Source organism: Manis pentadactyla, chromosome 12 (assembly GCF_030020395.1).
Source record: "Manis pentadactyla isolate mManPen7 chromosome 12, mManPen7.hap1, whole genome shotgun sequence".
Classification (NCBI taxonomy): Eukaryota; Metazoa; Chordata; class Mammalia; order Pholidota; family Manidae; genus Manis; species Manis pentadactyla.
In genome coordinates this window covers 73,514,738-73,529,000 of record NC_080030.1, presented here as the reverse complement: position 1 = coordinate 73,529,000, position 14,263 = coordinate 73,514,738, and the positions used below count along the sequence as shown (strand labels likewise).

Below are 14,263 nucleotides of genomic sequence, written 5' to 3'. Positions count from 1 at the left end.
AGAGGTTTCTGTTCTAGCTAGGCTGAGAATAAGGTTCCATTTAGAGTACAGTATCATAGGGGTTTTGGCCAAACTTGTGCATGTGGTAACTGCCAGAGGCTTCTTTGGGACAAAGTTCTGTTCTTCATTGTGTTCTGAGGAGTCACTGTGGCTGGTTGAGCAGGAGAGAGGCCTGCTGTGATAGAGATGATGGTCTGGCACAGGAGAAGCAAGCTTAGGCTGTGCACCACTGTGCAGAGCTGAAGGGAGTCCTTAGGGTGCCTACATATTTTACAGAGGGGAGCAGCTCTATGTGCTTTTGGGGTCAGTGGGAGGAGTGGGTCAGGAAGGATTTGTTCCTATGAATGTTGTTGTATTTTTCCTTCTGAATCCAACTTTAAAATGCTTTTCTTTTCATATAAAATGTCTTTAAAAATTCTCCTTTAATACATGTTATAGTTTTCTGGTGACATCTGGATGATTCTCCTGTTAATCATGTGGCTGGGAACAAACTGAACTCTACCAACAGAGTTCCTTTTCCTCCTATTGTTACTAAACCTTCCTGCACCTCATTGGAAGGTGATAGCTTATTTGTTTCCCTACTCAATAAATTTATCTATTCATTCTCTGTCTTCCCACAGTGACTGGAAGCCTTTGGTATGACCATATCAAAGGTTGGTATGAGCACAAATGTCACTTCAATATTCAGTTTATAATGTATGAGGACATGATAAAGGTGAGAAGAGATTATAGTTCTATTTTAACCTAAGTTGTAACTGAGCCTGGCCTAATGAACTAATGATTTCATGTCTATAATTCTCAAGGCCAATATTGAATTAGAGATCCAAGATTTAGTGTTACATACACTTTTTCCTATGTCATCTCCATATTCTATTTACCAAGTTTTCATTTCAATTTATGGACTTAAATTTGTTTTAAAAAAAAACAGTGTGTGTGAGTGATCTCTGGGTATATGCATGCCTTCATATGCTTGATTATTTTGAACCTGTCTATTTCTTTCTCAGTCATGCTTTATACATTCTATTTCCTGTATTATTCATCCTTTTAACATTCTGGTATTATTTTATCACACTGGGATGCGTTTGTTGTGAAATCTAATCTCATGTGCCCTATGTTGAGTAATCCTGATAGGAGAATTGAAAATACAATGTCTGTGTCATAAAGAGGAATGCAGCTCCTAACAACAGTCAATTACAAGTAGTTTGAAGAAATAATCATATCTGTTGTTTGTTGTCTGAAATTGAGAGGCTGGCTATCCTGAGGCTGGGAATGGCCCCTGAAGGATATTGTGACTGTTCCAAGAATTTTCTATTATCTTTTTTTATCATATTTCCTTTGGCATCGATCCTCCTCTCATAGTTGCAAGATGGTTGTCATGGCTCAAATCTCATGTCCTGTGATATTTGATAGACATGACCCATAGGATAGACAGCACCCACAGTGGAAATAGACAGAACAGGACCATAAAGACTTTTTCCCTTGCTCTGTTGCCGGCTTTAACCCAGGAGGAAATTCAATCTCAGAAGCCTCTGTGTGACTTAGTCTTTCTGTTTCAATGCCAAAAGTGCATCAGTCACCAGTCAAGACTAATCTTTGTAAAGGAGAGTGGTAGTGCCATGAATATCTGCTCAAACTGGATCATTCCTGGAACTGCTGCCAGGACAGCACTGGAGGTCTTTTAGCAGAAAGGAGAGGATGAGCAGATAAAAAAGCAAAGACTAATGGCTGCCACCTCCTGAATGTTCATGGCCAGCTTTGGTCAAAATCTCCCCCTAGGTCATGATAGAAACCTAGACTCTCTGGTTGAGTCTCTGTCAGCTACCAAGAGAAATTCAAGTACATGGCTGCCTTTGCAACCCTCCTCACAATAGGATTTCCTCCAGTTCCTCCAGCCACATGTGACTTTCCATCCAAGGCCTGCTCCCAGCTACCTGCAGGGAAACTGAATGTCTAACATTTCTGTGAACTGACATCTCATGCATTCCATGCAACCACAGTATTGTATATACTGGCCCTTTAGTATATATGTTTCCTACTTTGCCTCCCTAGGAAAACCTGTTTCCATTTAAGACCTAGAACATATTTCTCTTGCTCCTTGAATTTTTCTCTGATATTGGTTGCACACTCACTCTCTCCCCATGTGTTGGTATTCTCAGTGCCAGCTTTGATTCCATTGCTATCCCTGTATTCACTTGCACCATCACCTAGGGCCATGTCTGATATATAGTAGCTACTCTCATGAGGTTTACCTGTTGAACACAGATAAAATGAAATGTGAGTTATCTAGAAATAAACCATAATTAGGGTAAAGCCTAACTAAATACATTTTTCATTCTGTGATGTCATTTCAACATGGCATTTGTGTTATGCTTCTTTGTTATGATTGGCTTAATGTATCAGTCTCTATTTTACCTCAGGATCTGAGAAGTTCTATATTAAAAGTCTGTACATTTCTGGGGAAAGAATTGAATAAAGAAGACATAGATGCTGTTGTGAGTCAAGCCATGTTTGAAAACATGAAGTCTGATAAACGTGCAAATAATGAAAATCTGCTAAAGAGGCTACCTGAAATTAGAAGAACAGATGGCCATTTTCTTCGCAAAGGTGAAGTTCAGCATGAAATTTTTGTTTTGTCATGCAAATCATCCAAAGTGCAGCTTCTGGACTTCTTCCAGAGTTTCAGAAAATGGAGCACTCCTTGTCCCCTTCTCTCCTCCACACAGTTGATTTTTCTGTTTTTTGCTCCATGCTCTTAATGATACTATATTTTTTGGTCCCTGAAGGTATCTTAGGTGTAACCTACAATCACCAGGTCTTTACATGTACCCCTAAAATTCTACCAGTGCCTAGCACAGTGCTGGCAACAAAATGGATGTTCATTCATTTTTAGACTCTTTCCCTTCATTAACATGGCCACAGTTGTGATGATAAGTGAATGACAGTCTGTTGGCCCTCACTGGCTGCCTTCACATCTCCACAAGTTTTTCTTGTGGTGACAATTAACAGCACACACTTGCTATTCTTTGTTTTGAAGAGTGACCATTATGTATCTTATATCAAATCAGGATCTCATATTACAACAATGTAGAGTATTATCTCTTTTATCTGGCCTTATGGTAAGTGATATTTTAGATAAAATTAAATCATTATACAACTGATAAGAGTTGAACATATTGAATTGTTTTCATTCCATACAATCTTTTCAAATTATACCTCATGATATTTTACCTGAGGATGAGTGTATTGTGTAATACAGAATTATAGATATAGATTTTCCCTTAATTATAGAGTTCTATTTCTCTACGTCAATTAGCATTAAGTACTGTCTTCAGTTTTTTAAAGATTTTTTTGTAATCCTTCATCTCTTAGGTATCCTCCCCATTCTCTTAAACAAATTGAAGCAGTGGTAACAGGGAGCAACCTGAAGAGTAGGTGCTCTCTTTCCCTTTAGCCCAGCACAGACTGTTGTGTTCTAGATGCTAAGACCATTCTCATCTGTCATTACTGCTGTACTTGCATTTGGATTTTCTTTAAAAAGAAAACTTTCTGTGCACCTATATCTTTAACAAAACTGAACAAAAGAGACTGAATTGGCAACTATGGAAAATCTGTGTGAGCAAAATATCTTTGTAGAAGTGAAACATATTCCCATGTATTTACTATGAAGATAGATGCACACACATTTTGCTCATTGAAGTTAGCTTTTTGGATGTCATTTGCTTTGGTATGACCACAGCTGCATTAAGATTTGTTTGAGATTTTAGTTTGTTTCATGTTTTAATTTTCATTCCATTCAGTGTATTTTAGAAGTCAGTATGTCTTCTCTTGCCTCTCCTCTCAGCTTCTATTAGTCATCACACTTCTGAATGTCTGTAAATTGAGTATCAGGCTGTGTCATACCTAAATTGAGTTAATATGGACTGATTTCAGCCCTCTCTTTATAAACCCTAAGACTTTTGGCTGTATTTCTCATCTCTCAGAACATCTAGGTCCTCATCAGGAAACATTAATTCAGTGGTATTTGATGATGTGGGATTTTTATAAGACTTCTGTAAAATACAACAAGCGGTACTAGTGTAGAATTAAAGAGTGATTAAGCTGCAGTGATTTCCTTTTTTATCCAGTTGGGTTACAGCTTAGAAAGTGGAGTAATTGTATCAAGTTATAATATAAAATGACAAGTTTGTTTACCAGCTTTCCATAAAGTGAGAGAGTGAAGACAGGACCATGGGGAGGAGGAACTGGGAAGTTAGCGGTGAGAGAAAAATACAAGTGGGAAAAGTCATGTTTCCCCCAGTGCTAAGGTCTCATATCAGCACCCCCAGCCCAGACACTTCAGTGATGAAATTGTTTTGTATCTCCCCCCAGGTACCATTGGAGACTGGAAAAACCACATGACTGTTGCCCAAAATGAAAGATTTGACAAGATTTTCCAAAGGGAGATGAAGGACTTACCCTTGAAGTTCATCTGGGATATAAATGAAGAATAGAATTCTAAGCTCAAGCCAAATATTTTAAGAACACACATTCAGAAAGAAACATTTAATGATGCACTTTAATCTTTGACTATTCTTGGATCACAACTAAAAACCTTAATGATTAATATACAGTAATGTGGTAATTCTATATCCTTTAGCATATGTGGCCTGTTTTCCAATTCATGGGTTCATCAATTTCTGATGAAGAGAGGATTCTCCTTATTTTGTTAGTATAGGATTATACTAAATATAGTAAAATATACTAAAATATTTTAATAATAAAAGAATTTATACTAAATTATACTAAAACAAAAGGAAATTTTTATTTTGCTTTTGAGCAATTCCTGAGTTCTTGAGTAAAAGAAGAATTCATAACATGATCAATTTACTATCATAATGGAAGGTTTGATTGACTATTGTAAAATACTCCTTATTGTCTTTTTTCATGTTAAAGAGCTTAATACTCACATAACCATGTAAGTGAAACTTTCATTTTAACTCTTTAGGCTTTATGTTTAACTTACTAAGGTTGCCACCCCAAATATTTTCATGTAGTCATATAACATATATTCAAAAGATCTAGATAATATACTTATGTTGTAAAAAGTAATTTTTTCTAATAGATAAAAAAGTGACTCAAATTGTTTATTGAATAGTCCATCATTTTCTTACTGATTAAAATGGACATTATCATGTTCTAAATAATTATATGCATATGAGTTGAGGTGTGTAAAATGTCATGTTTTTCTCCTAATATGGTTTTCTCTTTCAACATGATGACATATATATTTCTAAAATAACATCATAAACTTTACTAAAGAACATTCTGGTACTATGTTAAATTTTACTTTACATTTAAAGGTAATTTCAAAATGAAACCATTATCAATTAAATATTCCCATTGAGAAATTGTTTCACCACCATTTATTTGTGGGTTTTATTCAGATCATTTGATTAAGATACATTCTACTTATAAAAACTTTACTCATTTGTTTTACACTTACTCCTAAAGATATGTGCATATGTATATATGCATTAAATTTCCTACTATCAGTAAGTACTAATACTTGTACTTACTGATAGTAGGAAATTTAATCGGTTACATTTTCTTACTGATTATTGCTACTCATGGATTTTTGCCTGCTCATTCTTCATTGGGGTTTCTGGACCTAAGTCTGGCTGAATGGGACGCAGTGCAGTTGGTCTGAGGCCAGTAGCAGGGTGGAGGCTGCCATCACCACCCTTCAGCTTCTGCAGACCAATGGGAAGATCTTGGTCCATTGGTACCCATTTAGGGTGGCTGGCTGCCTCACTGCTTTTATATTCTTTCATCACTGATGCCTTGAAAAATGAGAAAAAGGGCCCTGATTCTTGCAATCGGAGAGGATTCCCTAATCCCCGTGACTCCTCCTGGTACACCAGTCCAACCTTTCTGAACTCATAACTTCCCAGGAGTATACGGAGGAGGTGACCATTGTATGGACAGAAACATTTGTTTTCCCTCCTTTCTGTTAATTATAAAATGATTCTATGAAACTTTTCTCCTTAGAAACCTCAACTACATTTTGCCCTGTGCCTCCAGTGGCCTCAGTGAGTGACCTCCAATTCAGAAAGTTATCCCCACTGGTGTTCCCTCAGTTGCTTCCCTCCTTAAAAGGAAAAGTGCAGTGTGTAGACTTTGTTCACTCCTATTAGAGATCAGCTCCTCCATTCGTCATCAGGGTCTGTTTTTGTCAACCCCAGTGTGCCTCAAATGAGGGTGATTTTGTCTCTACTCCACAGGATACTTGGAAACATCTGGAGCATTTATGGCTGAGGATGTGGTGGTGCTGCATGTGTGGAGGGAGATGAGGCCAGGGATGCTGTTAGATATGCTCCAGTGCTCAGGGCAGCCCCTTCCACAGAGAACAAATAGGTCCAAAATGTCAGAAGGGTGCTTTAGGAAACTTGTTCTTTCCTCAAAGATTTGGAATGAGCAATAATTTCCTCCTTTTCAATTCCTCATCAGTTTCTGGTTTCCTGATCATTCTCTTTGGCACATAATCAAGTTGTCATGTTACATGTTTTGAAGGAGACCGAACTCTTCTTTCTCCATATCGACATTAAGCTGCTGTTTTTCTTTTCTTTGAGCTCAACTTACTCAATTTGGCTCTGCCTCCAACTTTCACTGGTGCCTCAAGTCAATATCGCATATCTCTTATATTTTATAAACAAAGGAGTTAATTTTGTATTATCATATTTGGCCTATTCCTGGCATCTAACATAGTTGACTGCTTTCTCCTTCTTTACATGTTTTCTTTTCCTACCACTGTCACTTTGACATAAACCAACAAATGTTAAGATAGGAATTAATTCCCAAAACATAGTTAGAAACAGGAAGAATCATAGTAAGGGACTGAATGTGACTTCTTTCCTTTATGTATCATCCTTTGGAGGAGTACTATTATTTTTTTTACAGAAATATCAAGCATCATTGATATTTGTTTGATATTATCACCATTTTGTTGACATCAGACAAGTTCCATGGCTGCAGGACTCTTTCCTGGGCAATGTGGGTCACTGAGGGATGGATGAAAGCAGCCCCAAAATACAAAGAATCCATCAACCCCTGTCTCAGCATGAAGGGTTGTCTCCAGGCACTGCACAGGGAGGGGGCAGGGGGATGAAACCTTCTCTTCACCTAAACTGGATGTTCCCCAAAATTAGAACAAAAGATTTACATTCTCAATAGAGATACAAGGACTCGTGTTTACCAAATGATCCTTAATGTTCTGTACACACACATAATATGTGAATTAAATATGAGCTGGGGCAGATATTAATGATATTTTTTATTCCTATAAGATTAGCTTGTTTACTCGGGAAGCTTTTCAGCTTAGTGAATTTGGCAGAGGGTAAGAGCTCATGATATAGAGTAGAATAGGTTCATTGGACAATTTATCAAGACCTCTGTGGGGTTATCTTGCATGACCACATCATGCTATTCATACAAATTCTACTCACTGCCACCCAAACTCTGGATTTCATCAGGATCACAAAGTCATATTTCAAGGGGATATTTACATTTTACCATGAAAGGAGTGTAAACCAAATAGCACTTCAGGAGCACACAGATTTTTGTTCTAGCTCTGCTGAGAAGAGAGCTCTGTTTAGATCACAGTAGGTTTGGGACTTGGCAGTGCATAGTGCATACGGCAACTACCAGAGGCTTCTATGGGACGAAGTACTGTTCCTTATTCTTCTCTGAGGAGTCAGTGTGGCTGGTTGAGCAGGAGCAAGGCCTGCTGAGATAAAGATGATGGTTTGGCACAGGAGAGGTAAGCTTAGGTTCTGCACCCCTGTGCAGAGCTGAAGGGACTCATTAGAGCCTGCATGGTCCACTGAGGGACCTATGTGTCTTTGGGGTCAGTAAGAGGATTTTTTCAGAGAAGATTTTTTCCTATTACTGTTCTTCATTTTCTGTCTTTCCTAGTCCCTCTTTAAAATGCTTTTCTTGGGGGGAAAAAATGGCAGCATGAATAATATGAAAATGCAGCAAATACAATTAATCCTAAAAGAGTGACCAGAAAGAAGACTGCAATAGCCGGCCTACATCTGAGGAAAGAGGAGTTCTCATTGGAAAGAATAAAGCAACAAATCTGTGATCCTGAGGGAGCCAAGCCCTCCCCTCATCCCATCTCACTGATGGGAGAAATAGAAACAGATCTGGGAGGGAGTAGAAGCCCAGAACTGCTAAATACCCATCCCTGGAGATCTGCTCCAGTAGCATGAACTGACATTGCATGCTGCTCTGGAGATTAGAGGGGGTGGAAAGCAAAGACAGGCAGAATACTCAGAGAGAATGAGTATCCAGCCACTGTGGAGCACAGACACCCACAACTGGGCACTCTGGGACAAAAGAAACGTGGGCACTTTGAAAGACATCCCAACAGTGAGAGGGCTACTAAAGGGACAGCTATTACAGAGAGCTTGCTGCTCAGGAGAATGAACAGGTGGACAAAATTGTCCCAGCACAGTCAGCCCAGCAGGTTGGGAACTTTCTGGAAATTCAGGTGCTCCATACCCCTGGCTATCAACACAGTCCCAAGCCTCCCCACTGTGATATGCAGGCTGCCTCTCCTTCCTCCCAGCTGGCACCTGCTCACTGACCTCCTGCCCCTGCCTTCATGCAACGGAAAGCTGTTGGGGAGGACAGGCATGAAGGGAGGGAGAAGAGGATTAAGGGAGTCCTATGATTAGCACACAAAATGTAGGGGGGGCACAGGGAAGGGTGTATAGCCCATAGAAGGCAAGTAGTGACTCTATAGCATCTTATTATGCTGATGGACAGTGACTGTAATGGGGAATGTGGGGGGCACATAATAATAGAGGGGAATCTAGTATCAACAATGCTGCTCATGTGAAACCTTCAAAACATTACATATCAATGATAACAATAAAAAAAGAGGACCTAAAGTGTTTAAAAAGATAAAAATAAAATAAGATAAAATGCTTTTCTGTTTATATAAAACATGTTTCTAAGAAAAAAAATTATCCTTTAATTCATGTAATAGTTTTCTAGTGCCAGCAGGATGATTCTCCTGTTAATCATGTGACATGGAATAAACTGGACTCTAACAACAGCTTCTTTTCCTTCTTTTAATACAAAACATTCTTGCACCTAATAAGACAGATAAAGCTTATTTCTCAGCCTGTTCACTATATTTACCTAAATCCTTTTCTATATTCCCACAGTAACTAGAAGGCTTTGGTTTGACCATATCAGAGGTTGGTATGAACATAAAAGTCACTTGAACATTCAGTTCATAATGTATTAGGACATGGTAAGGGTGAGAAGAAATTATATTTCTGATTTAACCCAAGTGATAACTCAGCCTGGCCTTATGAATTGATGATTCATGTCTAGAATTCTCAAATGAGAGTATGGAATTAGAGATCCAACAGGCATTGTTACAGTACACTTTTTTCTGTGTCATCTCCACATTTTATTTACCAGATTTTTATTTATAGTTATGGGCATAGATTTCCTATAAAAAAATGATATGTGTGTGAGGGATTTCTGGGTATATGTGGGCCTTCACATGCTTGATTATTTTGAACCAGAATATTGCTCTCTCAGTCATGTTTTATTCATTCTATTTTCTGCATTATTCATCCTTTTAATGTTCCAAATATAGTTTATCACACTTGGATGCATTTGTTGTGAAATTTAATCTTGTGTGCCTTATGTTGGGTAAGCCTGGTAGGAGAATTTAAAATAAAATGTCTGTTTTTCATTAGGAAGAATGTAGCTCCTAATTACAGTCTTTATACATCATTTATAAGTGTTTTGAAGCATATATCTTTTATTTGTGTACTGAAATCGTGAGGCAGGCTGTCCTGAGGCTGGGTATGGCAGCTAAAAGATGTCATAAAAGTTCCAAGAATTTTATATTTTCTTTTTTATCATATTTGCTGTAACATCAATCCTCCTCTCATAGTTGCAAGGTGGTTGTCATGGCACCAGTCTCATGTCCTATGAGGACAGTCAGGATAGACAACACCCAAAGTGGAAATAGAAGGAAAGGAACATAAAGGAATTTTTCCCTTGCTCTGTTGCCAGCTTTACCCCAGGAGGAAAATAAATCTCAGAAGCTTCTATTTGACTTTGTCTTTCTGTTTCAATGCCAAAAGTGCATCAGTCTCCAATCTAGACTAATTTTGTGAAGGAGAGTGGTAGTGCCATGAGGATTTCAGCTCAAACCGGACCATTCTTGGAACTGCTGCCAGAACATCACCAGGGGTCTTTTATCAAGAATGAAGAGGATGAACAGATACACAGGCAAAGCTTAATGACTGCCACCAGCTGAACGTTCATGGCCAGCTTTGGTCAAAACTGCCTCTAGGTCATTATAGAAGCCTAGACTCTCTGGTCGAGTCTCTTATCAGCTACCAAAAGAGATTCAAGTATCTGTCTTTGCAACCCTCCTCACAATAAGACTTCCTCCAGTGGGTGTAGCCACTTCTGACCTTCTCATCCAAGGACTGTTCTCAGCCACCTGTGGGGAAACTGAACATCTAACATGTCTGGGATCTGACGTCTCATGCGTTCCATGCAACCACAATATTACATATACTGTCCCTTTAGACCTTTAGGTTATACAGCTCCTGCTTTGTCTCCCTAGAAAAACCTGTTTCTATTTATCTTCTTCCTTGAAACTTTCTCTGAAATTTGTTTCACACTTACTCTCTCTGCATATATCGTTATATTCAATATCCAGCACTGATTCCATTGCAATCCCTTTATTCACTTTGAAGGGAAAGAGGAGATCAATTAAAGAAAAAAGAGGGGCTATGCAAACTCAACAGTCCAAGCAGGTTTATTGCTGAACCTGAGGGACACCTTTTTCCTGGCCCAGCAGAACAAAGGAAAGAGAGCCTCTAACAGGTCAAGAGGATTTTTTTATGGCCAAGGTTTTGCAGACTTTTTGGGGGGAATTGTCAGGGAAAAGGCAGGCTTGTGCCTTGCTGATGTGTCCTCTGGAGAATGATGTAGCCTAGTTAAGATGAAATGTAGGTCTCTCTGAGATGGTGAGTGGGCTTATTTGAAGGTGGTACTCCAGTCCAGATTCTATCATTCCTGATTCTAAAAGGGTATAGGAAGATGGGTTGCCATTCTTTTCTTGGCTACTTCCTGCTGAGAGGGGGTGATGAAGGGTGTTTCTGGTATTTTGAAGTAAGAAGGCCATTAGGAGGTGTTCTTGAGTAGTTGCCTGGGAGATGATCATGAATATTCAATAAGTACAGGAAGGCTGACTCCCATGTCGATCAGGAAAGAAACCTGACTTCCTGCCACCACCACTGTTACCCGGGGATCCACTGGTGTCCTAGTGCAGGCGACCTTAGAATCTGGGCCGCTTCAATCGATCACTGAAGACAAGGCCGTGAGTGCTGCCAGGTCCTCTCTAGATGTGTCTGGTTGCCTGAGGGGAGAGAACTCAAGGGAGGGGTTGACCCCTAGAGGGCAATTCACTCTCCAGTGACCCTTCTGTTCCCTGTTTGGACATGGCTTTGTCGGAGGGCTGGGATTAGAGCAAGCTTTTGCCCAGCGGCCCTGAGTGCCACAGCGAAAACAATTGCTAGGCCGGTATTGGGTGGAATCTTCAGCAGACTTGTCAGCGTGAGGTTGATCTAGGGAGGCAAGAATATGGTATTTGGCTTTAGCCTGTTTTTCTTTCTTAGTTTTTTGTTCCTTGTCCCAGTTGTTGAAAACTTTAAAGGCAAGGTCTACAATCTCTTTTTGGGCTGTTTGGGGTCCATTTTCTAATATTTGGAGCTTTTTATGAATATCTGGGTTAGACTGGGAAATGAAGTGTAGGTGTAGGAGAATAAGGCCCTAAGCGGAGTTAGGGCTGGTGTTTGTGTATTTGATCAGGGCCTCTGAAAGTCGACTCTTAAAGAGGGCTGGGTTTTCATCTGCCCCCTGGGTAATTTCCCTGAGGCGCTCATAGTTAAATTTATCAGGGTTTTCTGAGAAGGACCCATCTTTGGTCAATGTGCTCCAGATAGTTAATTGAAAAGGAGACATGAACCCCAAAGGGCCTTTCAGTGCCTGCTGCTAGAAGCATTCTGGGGAGGTATTGAATGGGAAGTGAGAGTGTGAGAGCATGTTTGACGCTGGAATGGGGGGTTTGGAGAGGGGGTTGGGTTAGAGGAGGTACACATGCTGGTGGATATCAGAGAGGAGGAGCGGGAGGGGTGCCCAGAGTTGGGGGGAGGTGATGGTGTAGAGGGATTTGGATTTGGCAGAAGCTGTTGGGGAAGAGGAGGACAATAAGGTGGAGGGTAACAGAGGAGAGAAAAGGGGGTAAAGGCACGATGTGGTCAGGGTATGGGTAGGGGATTTTTGTTCCCTGAGGAGATCTTTAGAGTTTTATTGTTTGGCTCTCACCTGAGATCTTAGAGTCAGCAAAAGGCACAGAGTATGCAAAAAGCATAAGGGAGTGTTTTGGCCTGGCAAGCCTCCCAGAGATCTGGGAGCCTCGTCCAGGGACAACAGGAAGTTAAGGTTCCTGGGAGACTAACAAACTAGTTAGGAAAGTTGCCTGGGCTGGGCAGGCAGCTGTGAGAAAAAAATGAAGAGAAATCCCCCCTACTGCACTGAGAAAGCAGTTTTGGCCTGAGGCTGTGTTCCTCCTGAGGCTGCTGGAGAGGTGGGCTCTCAGTGTGAGGTCAGAGTTTAGTGGAGAACAAAGGGAAGGTTGCTTCAGGAGAGGGAAGGCTTGGATTTAGGGAACCTCTGACCATTTGCCTGTCCTCTGGAGAAAGTTATTAAGATATCAGGGGATTTGGAAATTGAAAGTGCCCTCAGCTGGCCAGTGTGACCCATTGCTGAGTTTATATTGAGGCCACATGGAAGTAGAATAAAAGACCAATATTTTTTGGTTTAATGCCTCCTTTTAATCACAATTGGGAAAGATAATGTAGGATAGAGCTGTGGGAGTGTCTCCCAACGTTTTTGAGGGAGAATTGCCCATTGTGGAAGGGTGAGAAAGGATGGCCAGGGTTTGGGAAGCACACCTCTAGGTCATCTCCCTGCAACCAGTTTCAAACTGGACACTCCTGGGGCCGGATTGTCCTGCACACCGAGAGAAGGCGTCCCCATAGTCAGAGTGCAGGTGGTCCCCTTGTGGTGTTCTCAACTGGAGGACAGAGAGGAAGGGGAAAGATAAGGGAAAGGGGACTGGGACCAACTTCCTATTGGCTCCCAGAGAAAGCTGATGAGAGGCCCAAATCTTACCCTCCAGGGGATTGCGATGTATTAAAAGCTGGTGGTGGATGTGTAGACTTTGGTCTGGCAAGATAGTCCCTGGACTGGAGTTATCAAGCGGGGTGTTGTGTGAGGGAGGGAAGGGAAATGGGGTGAGACAGAGGAGGCTCTCAGGATCTAGGCTTTAGCACAGGATGAGCTGATTCCTAGGCTACAAAAGAGCCCCTGCTCTCCATTTCCCGTTCCTGGATTTCAGTACTACATGGAAGAGAAAAAGGTGATAGATTAAAAAAAAAAGTGGGGAATATACAAACTCAACAGTCCAAGCAGGTTTATTGGGGAACCTGAGAGGGACCTGTCTGTCCTGGCCAGCATAACAAAGGAAAGGAATCTCTAACAGGTCAAGAGGCTTTTTATAGCCTGGCTTCTGGTGGGTTCTCTGAGGAGAGGGGTCAGGTGAAAGGTGGGTTAGTGGCTTGCTGACGTGTCCTCTGGAGAATGCTTGTCGCTTGATAAGATGACACCTAGGTCTCTCTGAAATGGCAGGTGGGCTTATTCAGAAGGTGGTACTCAGGTCTGGATTCTATCACACTTCCCCTGTCACCTGGGACTGTGTCTGAAATAGTCCCTACACTCACCAAGTTGGTGTTTTGAATAGAGATGAAATGAAATCTGAGCACTTCATAAATAAACAGAAGTGAGGAGAAAAAATACATATAGAGGAAGCATAATTCACCAAGAAGGAAAAATGAAATCCCTTCCCCCTTTGTAACCAGCCTAAGGAGCTACATTTTTTGTTCCATGATGTTATTTAGTTGTAACATTTATATACATCTTATTTGTTATGATTTGCATAATGTATCAGCCTCTCTTTTACCTCAGGCTCTCAGAAGTCCTACCTTGAAAGTCTGCAAGTTTCTGGGGAAGGAGCTGAGTAAGGAGGACATGGATGCTGTTGTGAGGCAAGCTATGTTTGGGAACATGAAGTCTGTCCCACTCACAGATTTTGAATATGCACTAAATGAACAAGCCAGAA

The 14,263-nt window shown here is 40.6% G+C and overlaps 1 protein-coding gene across 2 annotated transcripts in view; it reads left to right on the top strand.

The window, feature by feature from the left end:
- The window catches only part of LOC118916507 (amine sulfotransferase-like), a 176,466-nt gene that overhangs the window by 64,580 nt on the left and 97,623 nt on the right, over nucleotides 1–14,263 (top strand). The window contains exons 5-7 of one of the 2 annotated variants that reach the window (XM_036893564.2): nucleotides 621–715; nucleotides 2,418–2,604; nucleotides 4,369–4,776. In XM_036893564.2, coding sequence (XP_036749459.2) covers nucleotides 621–715; nucleotides 2,418–2,604; nucleotides 4,369–4,490 — 404 coding nt within the window. In that variant the 3' untranslated portion in view covers nucleotides 4,491–4,776. Of the gene's footprint in view, nucleotides 1–620; nucleotides 716–2,417; nucleotides 2,605–4,368; nucleotides 4,777–14,263 lie in introns of those variants that run through there. The other variant, XM_057489319.1, reaches the window with a different exon arrangement.